At 41.6% G+C, this 14,280-nt stretch overlaps 1 protein-coding gene across 2 annotated transcripts in view; it reads right to left on the minus strand.

Moving 5' to 3' along the window:
• CFAP36 (cilia and flagella associated protein 36) overlaps positions 1-14,280 on the minus strand; it is a 130,013-nt gene that overhangs the window by 11,984 nt on the left and 103,749 nt on the right. The window contains exons 8-9 of one of the 2 annotated variants that reach the window (XM_050952205.1): positions 857-1,029; positions 219-371 (exon numbers count right to left, since the gene is read on the minus strand). In XM_050952205.1, the coding sequence (XP_050808162.1) occupies positions 219-371; positions 857-1,029 (326 nt within the window). The remainder of the gene's footprint in view (positions 1-218; positions 372-856; positions 1,030-14,280) is intronic. The other variant, XM_050952206.1, reaches the window with a different exon arrangement.

A 14,280-nucleotide genomic window follows, 5' to 3' on the forward strand; every position in this document is an offset into this window, starting at 1 on the left:
AGCTTTCTGCTTGTTAGCTATACTGATTTTAGATTGCAGAATTAATTTCTGCACAATGAATAACTTTTAACTGAGTGTGTTCTGCCATTAAATTCTACCACTTCCTTGTTCTTTTGTCTTTTTTCAGTATTCAGCTGCAATATCCATATCTTCATTGAAGTGGTCTGTGATTTTTCTAAACAAGATTAGTCATGCTGATTAAAGTGTTCATCCTTCACCTCTTTAGAAGATAATGCCTCTTCTTTCTGATCTATATTTGGTGTTGGTAGATTATTTCTTGATTCCTTCTTCATAGCCATCAGTGTATCTCGCTTCTGTTTTAAATAGTCTTCTCGCTGTCTGAGGTGGTGCGGTTCAAGCTCTGATAAATTCTGGAATTATTTAAAGGACAAATTTACTAGAAAACTCATTTCAGAGTGTACCAGTTATGTATTTATAAATGAAGGGATATGGAGTTCACCTAATTCATACCTAGATATTTGGCTCTAGAATTACCAGTCTAACAAACTAATTAATGAATTTGAGTTAAGGTGTTTAACTCAGTTGTCCATATTACATCATACACACAGATGCTACTAAGAAATTGTTAGAAGAATGGCAATAAACTCCTGGAAAATTAATTCTATTCCAAGGTTGGGATCTCAAGGTCCAGTTTTTACTGAATTGTAGCTTTCTGCAAATTAGATCACTGGATACACTGAAAAATTACTTGCATACGGATACTTAACGTAAGAGAATTCTAGCCAATAAAATGTTATAACAACATGAAAATATGTATTGGTTGTATAATAATTATTCTAATACTTTAGCTGTATGATATCTTATTCAATTTAAGTGGAATAAACCTGTTACTTACAAATCCCTCAGGCCTAGCTTCTCTTGTTGCATTCTCTGAACAATTTCCAGTTCCCTTTTTCTTAATTTCTTCTTTCACTTTGGTAGGCTCAGAAGGTTGCGGAGGAGGTTCTATCACTCTTAGCAGAGGATGCACAGGTCTTAAATCTTCCTTAGTAGGTTTGTTTGTTTCTTCTAGACAGCAATTTTGCAAGGAAACAAATTAGAAACACTATATATACAAACTAACAAATGTAAGATGAAAAAAACATTGCACCAATGCATAAAAACATTGTCAGTTATAACAACTTTTTTGAAATGAGATTTCCTCTTTATGGCTTAATTAAAAAACAGCTGCCTTCAAAAATGTATTTTGATGAAGCATTCTTTTCAGACTAATATCACTATATTCCTGTTACACACAAGAACAGGAAACAAGTATAGGGAGCAACATCATTGGTTCGTATGTTATTTATAAATTACTAACAGTTACTCAAATTATAAGGCATTCTGTGGCACCTTATAGACTAACAAACGTATTGGAGCATGAGCTTTCGTGGGTGAATACCCACTTCGTCGGATGCATAGAACTCTTTGCCGCTTTTACAGATCCAGACTAACACGGCTACCCCTCTGATATTCAAATTGTAAGGAATACTATTTCAAATTCTTCACTTCCACAAGACCAGTTCATGACATCTGGGCTCTCCTTTCAGTTGTTAACACTACAGTCTGCAGAGCCAATCACTGCTGAGAGAGATAGGGAACTTTCTGGCCAGCTCCAAACGTACTTGTACTGTGCAGTTTTTCCCTGATTCAAAGAGCCTGGCAACAGCAGTATGCTCTTTTTAAATCAGTGTTTTGATAGGAGGGAAAAAGGTTCTTGAAAGGATAAAAAATGTTTCATATGCACAGGCTGACCCTAAGGAATGGGAGATCAATTTATTCAGTGTGGAGTTTGATCATTCATAGAGAACAATCTGACCAGAGAGAGCTCTTCAGGGCTAATCTTGCTCATGCATTAGAACAGAAGCCAGGTCTGCCAGATTTCTGATTTACGAAGTACCCAGACCTCTCAGTCACAGAGCTGGCTCGATGAGTCATAGGGGAAGTGTGGGTAGCATATTTCAAACCAGATAAGATTGTAAGCTTTCTGATTCCCCTCAATCTACTGGTCAGTTCCTTCAATCCTCAGTTAGTGGCCATACTGAACAAAACACACAGAAATGATAGGGCTGCAATCTTTACTGTCTTTTGCCTCTTTTATTTATTTAGTTTTAGAGGTGGGCTTTCAAGGAGGATTCAGAGGAAGCTTCAGACCAGAAGAAAACCATTGGAGATGCAGCCTGCCTCACAGGACTTGTTCACCTGTAAGCCCCAATAATTACTTCAATAATGGAAAGATGGAGGCAGTTAGGTATAATGGAGCCAAAAGGTCTTATGGTCCTGACCAGACCTGTCCAATTTTTTCTTAAACAGGCAACGTTTCACAGTATAGAAGCTATGGAGAAAGCCAAAATATTCTAAATTGTGAACTTAGTCACATTTACTATCCTCACAAAGTCTCCCCTGTTAAATCCCATAGATCCTCCTAGATGGCAGGAATGAATGCTCCTGAACTCTGGGTAACATGCAGTTATTTCCATAATTACTTGTTTAGTCCATTTTGGAATACACAGCTACTAAAGCCATAGCATCACGGTTGTCTTTAAATTACATAGAATCATAGAATATCAGGGTTGGAAAGGACCTCAGGAGGTCATCTAATCCAACCCCCTGCTCAAAGCAGGACCAATCCCCAACTAAAACATCCCAGCCAGGACTTTGTCAAGCCTGACCTTAAAAACCTCTAAGGAAGGAGATTCCACCACCTCCCTAGGTAACCCATTCCAGTGCTTCACCACCCTCCTAGTGAAAAAGTTTTTCCTAATATCCAACCTAAACCTCCCCCACTGCAACTTGAGACCATTACGCCTTGTTCTGTCATCTGGTACCACTGAGAACAGTCTAGATCCATCCTCTTTGGAACCTCCTTTCAGGTAGTTGAAAGCAGCTATCAAATCCCCTCATTCTTCTCTTCTGCAGACTAAATAATCCCAGTTCCCTCAGCTTCTCCTCAGAAGTCATGTCCCCTAATAATTTTTGTTGCCCTCCACCGGACTCTCCAATTTTTCCACATCCTTGTAGTGTGGGGCCCAAAACTGGACACAGTACTCCAGATGAGACCTGACCAATCTCAAATAGAGGGGAATGATCATGTCCCTCTATCTGCTGGCAATGCTACTACTAATGCAGTCCAATATGCCATTAGCCTTCTTGGCAACAACGGAACACTGTTGTCTCATATCCAGCTTCTCATCCACTATAACCCCTAGGTCCTTTTCTGCTGCAGAACTGCTGTCTAGCCACTCGGTCCCTAGTCTGTAGCAGTGCATGGGATTCTTCCATCCTAAATTCAGGACTCTGCATTGTCCTTGTTGAACTTCATCAGATTTCTTTTGGCCCAATCGTCTAATTTGTCTAGGTCCCTCTGTATCCTATCCCTACCGTCCAGTGTATCTACCACTCCTCCTAGTTTAGTGTTATCTGCAAACTTGCTGATGGTGCAATCCATGCCATCCTCCAGATCATTAATGAAGATATTGAATAAAACCAGCCCCAAGACCAACCCTTGGGGCACTCCACTGCCAACTAGACATGGAGCCATATGTTGAGACTTTTGGGGATCTACTGAGGCTGCATCATAAAAAGGTGTGCCGTGAGTAATGAACACTGCTAAAGACGTCAGGCTCAATGTTCTCAACTTGTTGACAGTAGCCACCTGACAAATTCTCTCTGATACATCCAATGTTCCAGACCTTGGTCTAGGAGACAAAGACTTAAAAATGAGCTGTGTCTAAAAGAGACTATTATGTACTCCAATTGTAATAGGGAACAAGGTGGGACTCCAGGTAGTTTTTCTCATGAATTGTTGATTTCAGAACCTCAAGGATCCACTTGTGTCTCCACTGAATCCCTTTTAAAATGATGTCCATGATCAGCTAATCCTCCATTTTAGGGAAAATATGCAATCCCATCATATATAAACAGCTACTACAGCCATCAAGAATTCTCTAGATACACACTATGCCTACACTGGCCCAAAAAGGAAGCAGTCTGAATTAATAGTGATATTTCCCATGTAAGAGCATAATTTTCTTCCCATATGTGTTTCTCTGTTTCCTTTATCACCACCTAAATAAAACATTACACACACAAATTACAATAAGAGCATGGTAAAAGTGCAAAGTCAAGCACTCAAATGTTTGGAAATGCCAGAATTAAGGTTGCTCACCCAATCTTAATCCAGACCGCTATGCATATGTGTTATGATACAGCCTGTAATTAAATGATCATATGCTATTTTTTCCCACCAGACCCCCTCCCATGACACATGCTAGGGAACAAGAGTGGCTTTAGTTTTCTTAACTTTGCCATCACGTAGCATGCCCTTGTGCTTCTGTTATCGTTCCCATTGATTCCTAGATATTGGCAGCGGACATCTATCCCAGTGACCGCTGCTCTTATTGTTGCAACATGGACATTAACTAGCCCACTGATGGACTGATTTAAAAAAATATTGGTTTTTTTCGTTTGTTTGTTTTTGGAAGGGAGCCTTCTTCCACCTCACAAATCTTTTTGTGTATCAACTAATGCTTGACAATAATGATCAGTAGTCCCCAATGCACAATGTAAGCTTTGAAGACTGGTAAACAGTCATCTTAATGTTACAGTCAAAGACAAAGAATGCCAAAACATATATACTATCACTCTTCTCTGGCCATTGTAGCCTTTACCAGGTTTTCATGGTGAGTGTGGCAGAAAGTCAGCCGTGTCCCTGTGTTCCAACTACTGCCCTTTTGCAGATTGCTTGGATGGTATCTTCATGTTGCCAAATGTCCCTCTCACCTACTTAATAAGGATCCATCAAAACAAACACTGCCAACCTTTCTAGAGGAAGAACAGTGTCCACTTACTTTGCATATGCCAGAGTTATGGATGGTTTCCAAAGAAAATGGAATAACCCTAGCCATTTTCATACAATCGTAGCAGGAACTGATTAAAGAAAGACTTACTAGATCTTACAGTCCATCTCTCCGCAAATGCAGAATGCTCTTTTACAGAATATTTTCTAGTATTTTCTACAGTTCTAAATATTCCAAGCGAGAGAGTTTCTACCATTTCATGGCTATTTTGTTGTCATTTAGATTTTTCCCGATATTCAGCCTCATTCTCTTTTTCAATTTCATCTTATTAATCCTAGTTGTGTACCATCCTATCTCAACTTTTTTTTGCTACTTGATACATTGTTATCATTAGCCTTTGTTTATGGCCCTTCAGCCTGTTTTCAGTACACAAGGCAGTGTTCCACTCAAAGCCAATGTGAATTAATTTTCAAGTGATATATGTAAGACAGTGTCAAATGGTTTACTAAGTCCAAATATGTCTTCTACGTTACACTTGTGCACTAATTTTGAGATTCTGGTTTGTTTGTTTTTTAGGCAAAGCAATGAAAAGTTTGGCAAAAAAAATTCTTCATAATGTTGAAAAAGCTGAAAATTTGGTTTTCTTCCTTCTTTGGCCATGTGATAGATATTTGAGATTCGTGTCAAGATAGCAGTCTTGCATGTTCACCTTTTTCTTTCTTCTTGGACAGGAGATGCAGAATGTTGTACAGCTGACCATGCTGAAAAGAGAATAGTGCCATTGGAGCAGGAATTGATTCCAGTTGCAATGCTGGCATATGTCTGTGTAGGCCCCAGAGCCAAGTGTGTCATGGACTGATCAAGTCACAACTCTCAATTCCAATACGCTTTGTAAATTCATAATGCCAAGAGCTCCAACAAAGTCTAGCATCAACTAAACTTCAACTAGTTTGATACTGGGTGCATGCATCTGCAGGGCTGCCGAGAGCGGGTTCGGACCCCAGTGAAAAAAATTTTTCAGCCCCCCAGGTTAAACAGGGCTGGGCCTCAGTAATTTTACCGGCTTCCTCGCCCTCTTGTCGGCCCTGTGCATCTGATAAGCCAACATAATGTGGTGGAAAGAACAAGAATCTATAGAGTATGCTCTAAGCTGACTGAGGCAGTATCGATGCTACTGTGACTGGAGTTTCCATAGGTTTTCCAGCCACTGAGGACAGAGTGGAATGTCTTGAGAGTGAAATAGGCTCTTCCTGAGATAAACCTGTGCTTGGGTAGAGGTGAGTCCCTGTCTCCTGAGCTGATGTCAAACATCAATAGGGTGGTGTACTGAGGCCACAAAGAAAGAGATGTTTTGAAGCAGCCTGTCAACATGAAAGTATCAAATGTAACTGGAGTTTCAAATAAATAAATAATGGAGATATACCTATCTCCTAGAACTGGAAGGGACCTGAAGGGTCATTGAGTCCAGCCCCTTGCCTTCACTAGCAGGACCAAGTACTGATTTTGCCCCAGATCCTTAAGTGGCCCCCTCAAGGACTGAACTCACAACCCTGGGTTTAGCAGGCCAATGCTCAGACCACTGAGCTATCCCTCCCCCCAATCACACTTTTTACACTAACCACATAGTGCCAATGTAATCACAACCCTCAGCTGTAAGGCCAGCCTCTGGCTTGTTTAAGATTTTTGCCTTTTAAAGCCTTTATGCTATGTTGATTTCAGAACAGACTTACAAGGATTATAGCAGGAGGGCCTTCAGATGCTCACCCTGGAACCCATCTGTCCATAATAATATGTGGCACAAACCTCATAGTCATGGTCCAACCTAATTCAGACCAAACACCAGTCACTTGTATCAATAGTTAAATCATTTAGAACACTTTTTGAAGTTGCTGTGCTGCTTCTGTACTATAGATATCTAAAAAAGTGGTAAAGGAGGAGCGGCCTGCAAAGTACAGAAAATGCACAAGAAATATGTAATGTAAGTCAATTTCAAGCTGGGTAGACTAATTTAATTTAAATCACTGATCTTTATTATTATTTAAATAAATAGGAAACTTTGATTTAAATAATTGATTTTAAAATGTTTTCCATTTGTACTTTTAATTATTTTTCTAAGGAAAAGTTTAGCTGATGCCCATCGAAACATGGTGATTTGCAACTAAATACAGCCTTTGTGCTAAATTTGGTGGTTCTCTTTGCTAACTTGGAGGATACAACAGCTTCTGTGCTGTTGAGGCAGATGAAAGTCTCAGGGAAGGAGAACATCATATTGGAGCAGAGGGAAACAATCCCATAGTTTGGACCCTCCTTCCAGATGATGCCATGGTATGCGCTCACACTGAGTATACCTCTCCGAGGAAGGGAACTCCCGTTATTAGGAAGAGACAGGTAATAGTAATGGATGATTAGATCATTAGAAACAGCTGGGTTTGCGATGATTGGGAAAACTGCATGGTGACTTGCTTGGCAGGTGCTAAGGCTGCAGATTTCTCAAGACATCTACACAGACTTATGTAGAGCTGGGGAAGAGCTGGTGGTCGTGGCACATGTAAGTACCAATGACATAGGGAAGGATAGGAAAGAGGTCCTGGAGGCCAAATTTACGATGCTAGGTAAGAGATAGAAGTCCAGGACCTCTATGGTAGCATTATTTGAAATGCTTCCAGTTCCACACACAGGGCCAGTTATGCAAAAATGCAGGGTCTCAGTGTGTGGATGAGACGATGGTGTAAGAAGGAGGGGGTTAGATTTACTACGAACTGGGGAAACTTTTGGGATTGCTGGCACTTAAAATTAAGAAGGTTGTAGAGCAGTTTTTAAACTAAGGGTTGGGGGAAGGCCGATAGGTGCGGAAGAGCATGTGGTTCGGACAGAGTCATCCCTTAGGGGAAAATTTATTAATGGAGATTCTCTGTGTCCTAGTAAGGAGGAGAGGATGGAAGATGATAAAATACAAGTAAGATCTGATGAGAAACAGTCAAATGAAAAAGATTCCCATTCAGTTATATCACATAATGGTTGATGGCTAAAAAACGAGTTTTTAATTGCTTATATACAAATGCTAGAAATCTAAATAATAAAATGGGTGAACTTGAGTGCCTCATATTAAATGAGCATATTGATATAATAGGTATCACAGAAACTTGGTGGAATGAGGATAATGAATGGGACACAATAATACAAGAGTACAAAATATATTGGAAGGACAGAACAGGATATGTTGGTGTGGGGATGGCACCATCTGTGAAAGAAAGTAGTCAAATGAAATAAAAATCTTAAATGTACCATACAATTTGTATGGATAGTAATTCCATGCTTGAATAATAACAAAATAGCAGTAGGAATATACTGCTGACCAAAATGGTGATAGTGACTGCAATGCTCAGGGAGATGAGAGGCTATAAAGATTAAAAAAACCTCAATAATAATTGATATTTCAACTATCTCCATATTGACTGGGTACATATTACCTCAGGATAGGATGCAGAGATAAAGTTTCTTGACACCTTAAATGACCGCTTCTTAGAGCAGCTAGTCCTGGAACCCACAAGAGGAGAGGCAATTTTTGATTTAGTCCTAAGTGGAGCACAAGATCTGGCCCAAGAGGTGAATATAGCTGAACCGCTTGGTAACTGATTATAATAAAATAAAATTTTATATCCCTGGCGGGCGGGACCGGGGGAGAGAACACACCAGCAGCCCACTACAGTAGCATTTAATTTCTGAAAGGGGAACTACACAAAAATGAGGTAGTTAAACAGAAATTAAAAGGTACAGTACCAAAAGTGAAATCCTTGCAAGCTGTATGAAAACTTTAAAGACACCATAATTGAGGCTCAGTTTAAATTTATACCTTAAATTAAAAAACATAATAAGAAGACCAAAAAAGTGCCACCATTACTAAACAATAAAGTAAAAGAAGAAGTGAGAGGCAAAAAGGCATCCTTTAAAAAGTGGAAGTTAAATCCTATTGAGGAAAATAGAAAGGAGTATAAACTCTGGCAAGTGAAGCATAAAATTACAATTAGGAAGGCCAAAAAAGAATTTGAAGAACAGCTAGCCAAAGACTCTAAAAGTAATAGCAAAAAAAGGTTTTAAGTACATCTGAAACAGGAAGCCTGCTATACAACCATTGGGGCCACTGGATGATCGAGATGCTATAGGAGCACTCAAGGAAGACAAGGCCACTGCAGAGAAACTACATAAATTCTTTGCATTGGTCTTCACGGCTGAGGATGTGAGGGAAAGTCCCAAACCTGAGCCATTCTTTTTAGATGACAAATCTGAGAAACTGTCACAGATTGAGGTGTCATTAGAGGAGGTTTTTGGAACAAATTGATATAACAGTAAGAAGTCACCAGGACCAGATGGTATTCACCCAAGAGTTCTGAAGGAACTCAAATGTGAAATTGCAGAACTACTGATTGTGGTATGTAATCTATCATTTAAATCAGTTTCTGTACCAGAGGACTGGAGGATAGCTAATGTGACACCAATTTTTAAAAAAGGCTCCAGAGGCAATCCCAGCAATTACAGGCCGGTAAGCCTAACTTCAGTATTAGGAAAACTGATTGCAACTGCAGTAAAGAACAGAATTTGCAGACTCATAGATTAACATGATTTGTTTGGTAAGAGAACATGGTTTTTGTAAAAGAATATCATGCCTCACCAATCTACTAGAGTTCTTTGAGGGAGGTCAACAAGCATGTGGACAAGGGGGATCCAGTGGATATAGTGTACAGAGATTTTCAGAAAGCCTTTGTCAAGGTCTCTCACCGAAGGCTCTTAAACAAAGTAATCTGTCATGGGGATAAGAGGGAAGGTCCTCTCATGGCTCAGTAACTGGTTAAAATATAGGAAACTAAAGTTAGGAATAAACAGTCAGTTTTCACGTAGGAGAGGTAAATAGTAGTGTCCACCAGGGGTGAACCAGTACTATTCAACATATTCATAAATGATCTGGAAAAAGGAGTAAACAGTAAGATGGCAAAATTTGCAGATAATACAAAACTACTCAAGATAGTTAAGTCTAAAGCAGACTGCAGAAAGTTACAAAGGAGTCTCACATAACTGATGACTGAGCAACAAAATGGCAGATGAAATTCAGTGTTGATAAATGTAATTAATGCATATTGGAAAACATAATCCCAACTATACATATAAAATGATGGGGTCTAAATTAGCTGTTACTACTCAAGAAAGAGATCTTGGCGTCATTATGGATAGTTCTCTGAAAACATCCACTCAATGTGCAGCGGCAGTCAAAAAAGCTAACAGAATGTTGGGAATCATTAGGAAAGAGAAAATATCATATTGCCTCTATATATATCCATGGCATGCCCACATCTTGAATACTGCGTGCAGAAATGGTCACCCCATCTCAAAAAAAGATATTTTGGAATTTGAAAAGGTACAGAAAAGGCCAACAAAAATGATCAGGGGTATGGAACAGCTTCCATGTGACAAGAGATTTATAAGACTGGGACTTTTCAGCTTGGAAAAGAGACAACTAATGAGGAATATGACTGGTGTGAATGAAGTAAACAAGAAAGTGTTATTTACTCCTTCTGATAATACAAGAACTAGGGGTCACCAAATGAAATTAACAGTCAGCAAGTTTAAAACAAACAAAAGGAAGTATTTATTTATACAATGTACAGTCAACCAGCGGAACTCTTTGCCAGAGGATGTTGTGAAGGCCAAGACTATAACAGGGTTCAAAAAAGACCTAGATAAATGAATGGCGGATAGGTCCATCAATGGCTATTAGCCAGGATGGGCAGGGCTGCTGTCCCTAGCCTCTGTCAGAATCTGGGAATGGGCGACCCATAGTGATTACCTGTTCTGGTCCTCTGAAGCACCTAGCATTGGCTACTGTCAGAAAACAGGATACTAGGCTAGATGGACATTTTGTCTGACTCAGTATGGCCGTTCTTATGTTCTTAAACTATATGTAAACACATTTATTTAAGCATTTTTAGATCTTAACTTATATTTCTTCACATTCTTAGTTTTTATAATGTAAGAAAATGGTGAAAAACGTTTACTCACCTTCTCATAACTGTTGTTCTTCAAGATGTGTTGCTCATATCCATGCCAATTAGGTGTGGGTACGCCGCATGCAGTTGTCGGAAAGTTTTTCTCCTAGCAGCACCCGTTGGGTTGGCTGTGGAGCCCCCTGAGTGGTGCCTTCATGGTACTCAATATATGACCCTGATGACCCGGCGCCTCCTCAGTTCCTTCTTGCAGGTTACTCCGACAGAGGGGAAGGCAGGAGGGTTTGGATTAGATACGAGCAATACATTTCAAAGAACAACAGTTATGAGAAGGTGAGTAACTTTTTTTTTTTCTTCAAGTGATTGCTCATATCGATTCCAATTAGGTGACTCCCAAGCCTTACCCAGGTGGTGGGGTCGAAGTTATAGAAACGCTGATTGGAACACCACTCTGCCCAAAGTTGCATCATCTCTGGCATGCCAGATGATGGCGTAGTAAGAAATGAACATATATACCGAGGACCAAGCTGTGGCCCTCCAGATTTCTTGTATTGGGACCTGGACCAGGAAAGCTGCTGACAGGGCCTGGACCCTTGTGGAGTGTGCCGTAAGAGCCAGGACTGGTATTTTGGCCAGCTCCTAGCATGTGTGGATGCATGACATGGACGTGCATGACATGGAGGATGGTCTTTGAGATGAGACCGGGAGTCTTTCCATCCAGTCTGCTGAAAAGCTGGTTCGACTTCTTCAGGTATGTTAGCAACAAGAAGAAAGTCAAGGAAAGTGTGGGCTCCTTACTGAACGAGAGAGGTAACCTAGTGACAGAGGATGTGGAAAAAGCTAATGTATTCAATGCTTTTTTTGCCTCTGTCTTCGCAAACAAGGTCAGCTCCCAGACTACTGCACTGGGCAGCACAGTATGGGGAGAAGGTGACCAGCCCTCTGGAGAAAGAAGTGGTTCAGGACTATTTAGAAAAACTGGACAAGCACAAGTCCATGGGGTCAGATGCGCTGCATCCAAGGGTGCTAAAGGAGTTGGCGCATGTGATTGCAGAGCCATTGGCCATTATCTTTGAAAACTCATGGAGAATGTGGGAGGTCTCCGATGACTGGAAAAAGGCTACTGTAGTGCCCATATTTAAAAAAGGGAAGGAGGAGGATCCAGGGAACTACAGGCCAGTCAGCCTCACCTCAGTTCCTGAAAAAATCATGGAGCAGGTCCTCAAGGAATCAATTCTGAAGCACTTAGAGGAGAGGAAAGTGATTAGAAACAGTCAGCATGGATTCACCAAGGGCAAGTCATGCCTGACTAACCTAATTGCCTTCTATGAGGAGATAACTGGGTCTGTGGATGAGGGGAAAGCAGTGGGTGTGTTATTCCTTGACTTTAGCAAAGCTTTTGATACGGTCTCCCACAGTATTGTTGCCAGCAAGTTAAAGAAGTATGAGCTGGATGATTGGACTATAAGGTGGATAGAAAGCTGGCTAGATCATTGGGCTCAACGGGTAGTAATCAACGGCTCCATGTCTAGTTGGCAGCCGGTTTCAAGTGCAGTGTCCCAAGAGTCAGTCCTGGGGTGGGTTTTGTTCAATATCTTCATTAATGATCTGGAGGATGGCGTGGACTGCACTCTCAGCAATTTTGCAGATGATACTAAATTTGGAGGAGTGGTAGATGCACCGGAGGGTACTGATAGGATACAGAGGGACCTAGATAAATTAGAGGACTGGGCCAAAAGAAACCTGATGAGGTTCAACAAGGACCAGTGCAGAGTCCTGCACTTAGGACAGAAGAATCCCATGCACTGCTACAGACTAGGGACCAAATGGCTAGGAAGCAGTTCTGCAGCAGAAGAGGACCTAGGGGTTACAGTGGATGAAAAGCTGGATATGAGTCAACAGTGTGTCCTTGTTGCCAAGAAGGCTAACACCATTTTGGGCTGTATAAGTAGGGGCATTGCCAGCAGATCGAGGGATGTGATCATTCCTCTCTATTCGACATTGGTGAGGCCTCATCTGGAGTACTGTGTCCAGTTTTGGGCCCCACACTATAAGAAGGATGTGGAAAAATTGGAAAGAGTCCAGCAGAGGGCAACAAAAATGATTAGGGGGCTGGAGCACATGACTTATGAGGAGAGGCTGAGGGATCTGGGATTGTTTAGTCTGCAGAGGAGAAGAGTGAGGGGGGATTTGATAGCTGCTTTCAACTACCTGAAACGGGGTTCCAAAGAGGATGGATCTAGACTGTTCTCAGTGGTACCTGATGACAGAACAAGGAGTAATGGTCTCAAGTTGCAATGGGGGAGGTTTAGTTTGGATATTAGGAAAAACTTTTTCACTCCGAGAGTGGTGAAGCACTGGAATGGGTTACCTAGGGAGGTGGTGGAATATCCTTCCTTAGAGGTTTTTAAGGTCAGGCTTGACAAAGTCCTGGCTGGATGATTTAGTTGGGGATTGGTCCTGCTTTGAGCAGGGGGTTGGACCAGATGACCTCCTGAGCTCCCTTCCAACCCTGATATTCTATGATTCTATGAATTCAAGCTGTTGCATACCAGGCGGTAGGCCTAAGCGAGCCATGTCTGTAGCGGCCTGAGCCTCAGTCTGGTGTGCCGGGTCATTAGGACCGGCTCTAGGAACCAGCAAACCAAGCACGTGCTTGGGGCAGCACAATTCCAGAGGCAGGATTCCAGGCTGTTTTTTTTGTTTGTTTGTTTCTTTGCTTTGGCAGTTCTGCTCTGTGAGAGTTTTTTAATTATTATTTTTATTTTTTTTGCTTCGGGCGGCAAAAAACCTAGATCCAGCCCTGCGGGTCATGTAAGTGCAGGCAGCTATATGGCCGAGGAGAATCAGGCACCTCGTTGCTGTTGTGGTTGGGAATTGCCAGAGGCCCTGAATGATGTCTGTGATGGCTTGGAATTAGGCCTCTGGCAGAAGTGCTCGCGCCTGAACCACGTCTAACATCACCCCAATGAATTCTATTCTTTGGGTCAGTTCCACGGTCAACTTCCCCAAGTTGAGGAGGAAACCCAGTCACTTGAATGTGTGTCTGACTAATTGGGTTTGGGATTGCACCTGCCCCCTGGTGCGGCCCCTGAGCAGCCAGTCGCTGAGGTAGGGTTAGACCTGCACCTGCCACTGATGGAGGAAAGTGGCCATGCACTTGGTGAATACTCGGGGGGCTGTTGAGAGGCCGAATTATAGGACTGTGAATTGATAATGCTTGTGGTTGACCACAAAGCGTAGGAAGCACCAGTTTACATGTCAAATCGCTATATGAAAGAATGCGTCGTTCCTGTCGAGGGCAGCGTACCAGTCTCTCGGATCCAGGAAGGGAATAATGGTGCCCGCGGAGACTATGCAGAACTTCAACTTTACCATGTAATTGTTGAGTCCGCACAAATCTAGAATGGGTCTGAGACCCCCCTTCGCCTTGGGGATTAGGAAGTATTGGGAGTAGAATCCCTTGCCCCTTTGCTCCTGAGGAA

This window comes from Gopherus flavomarginatus, chromosome 4 (genome assembly GCF_025201925.1).
Source record: "Gopherus flavomarginatus isolate rGopFla2 chromosome 4, rGopFla2.mat.asm, whole genome shotgun sequence".
NCBI classification, from domain to species: domain Eukaryota; kingdom Metazoa; phylum Chordata; order Testudines; family Testudinidae; genus Gopherus; species Gopherus flavomarginatus.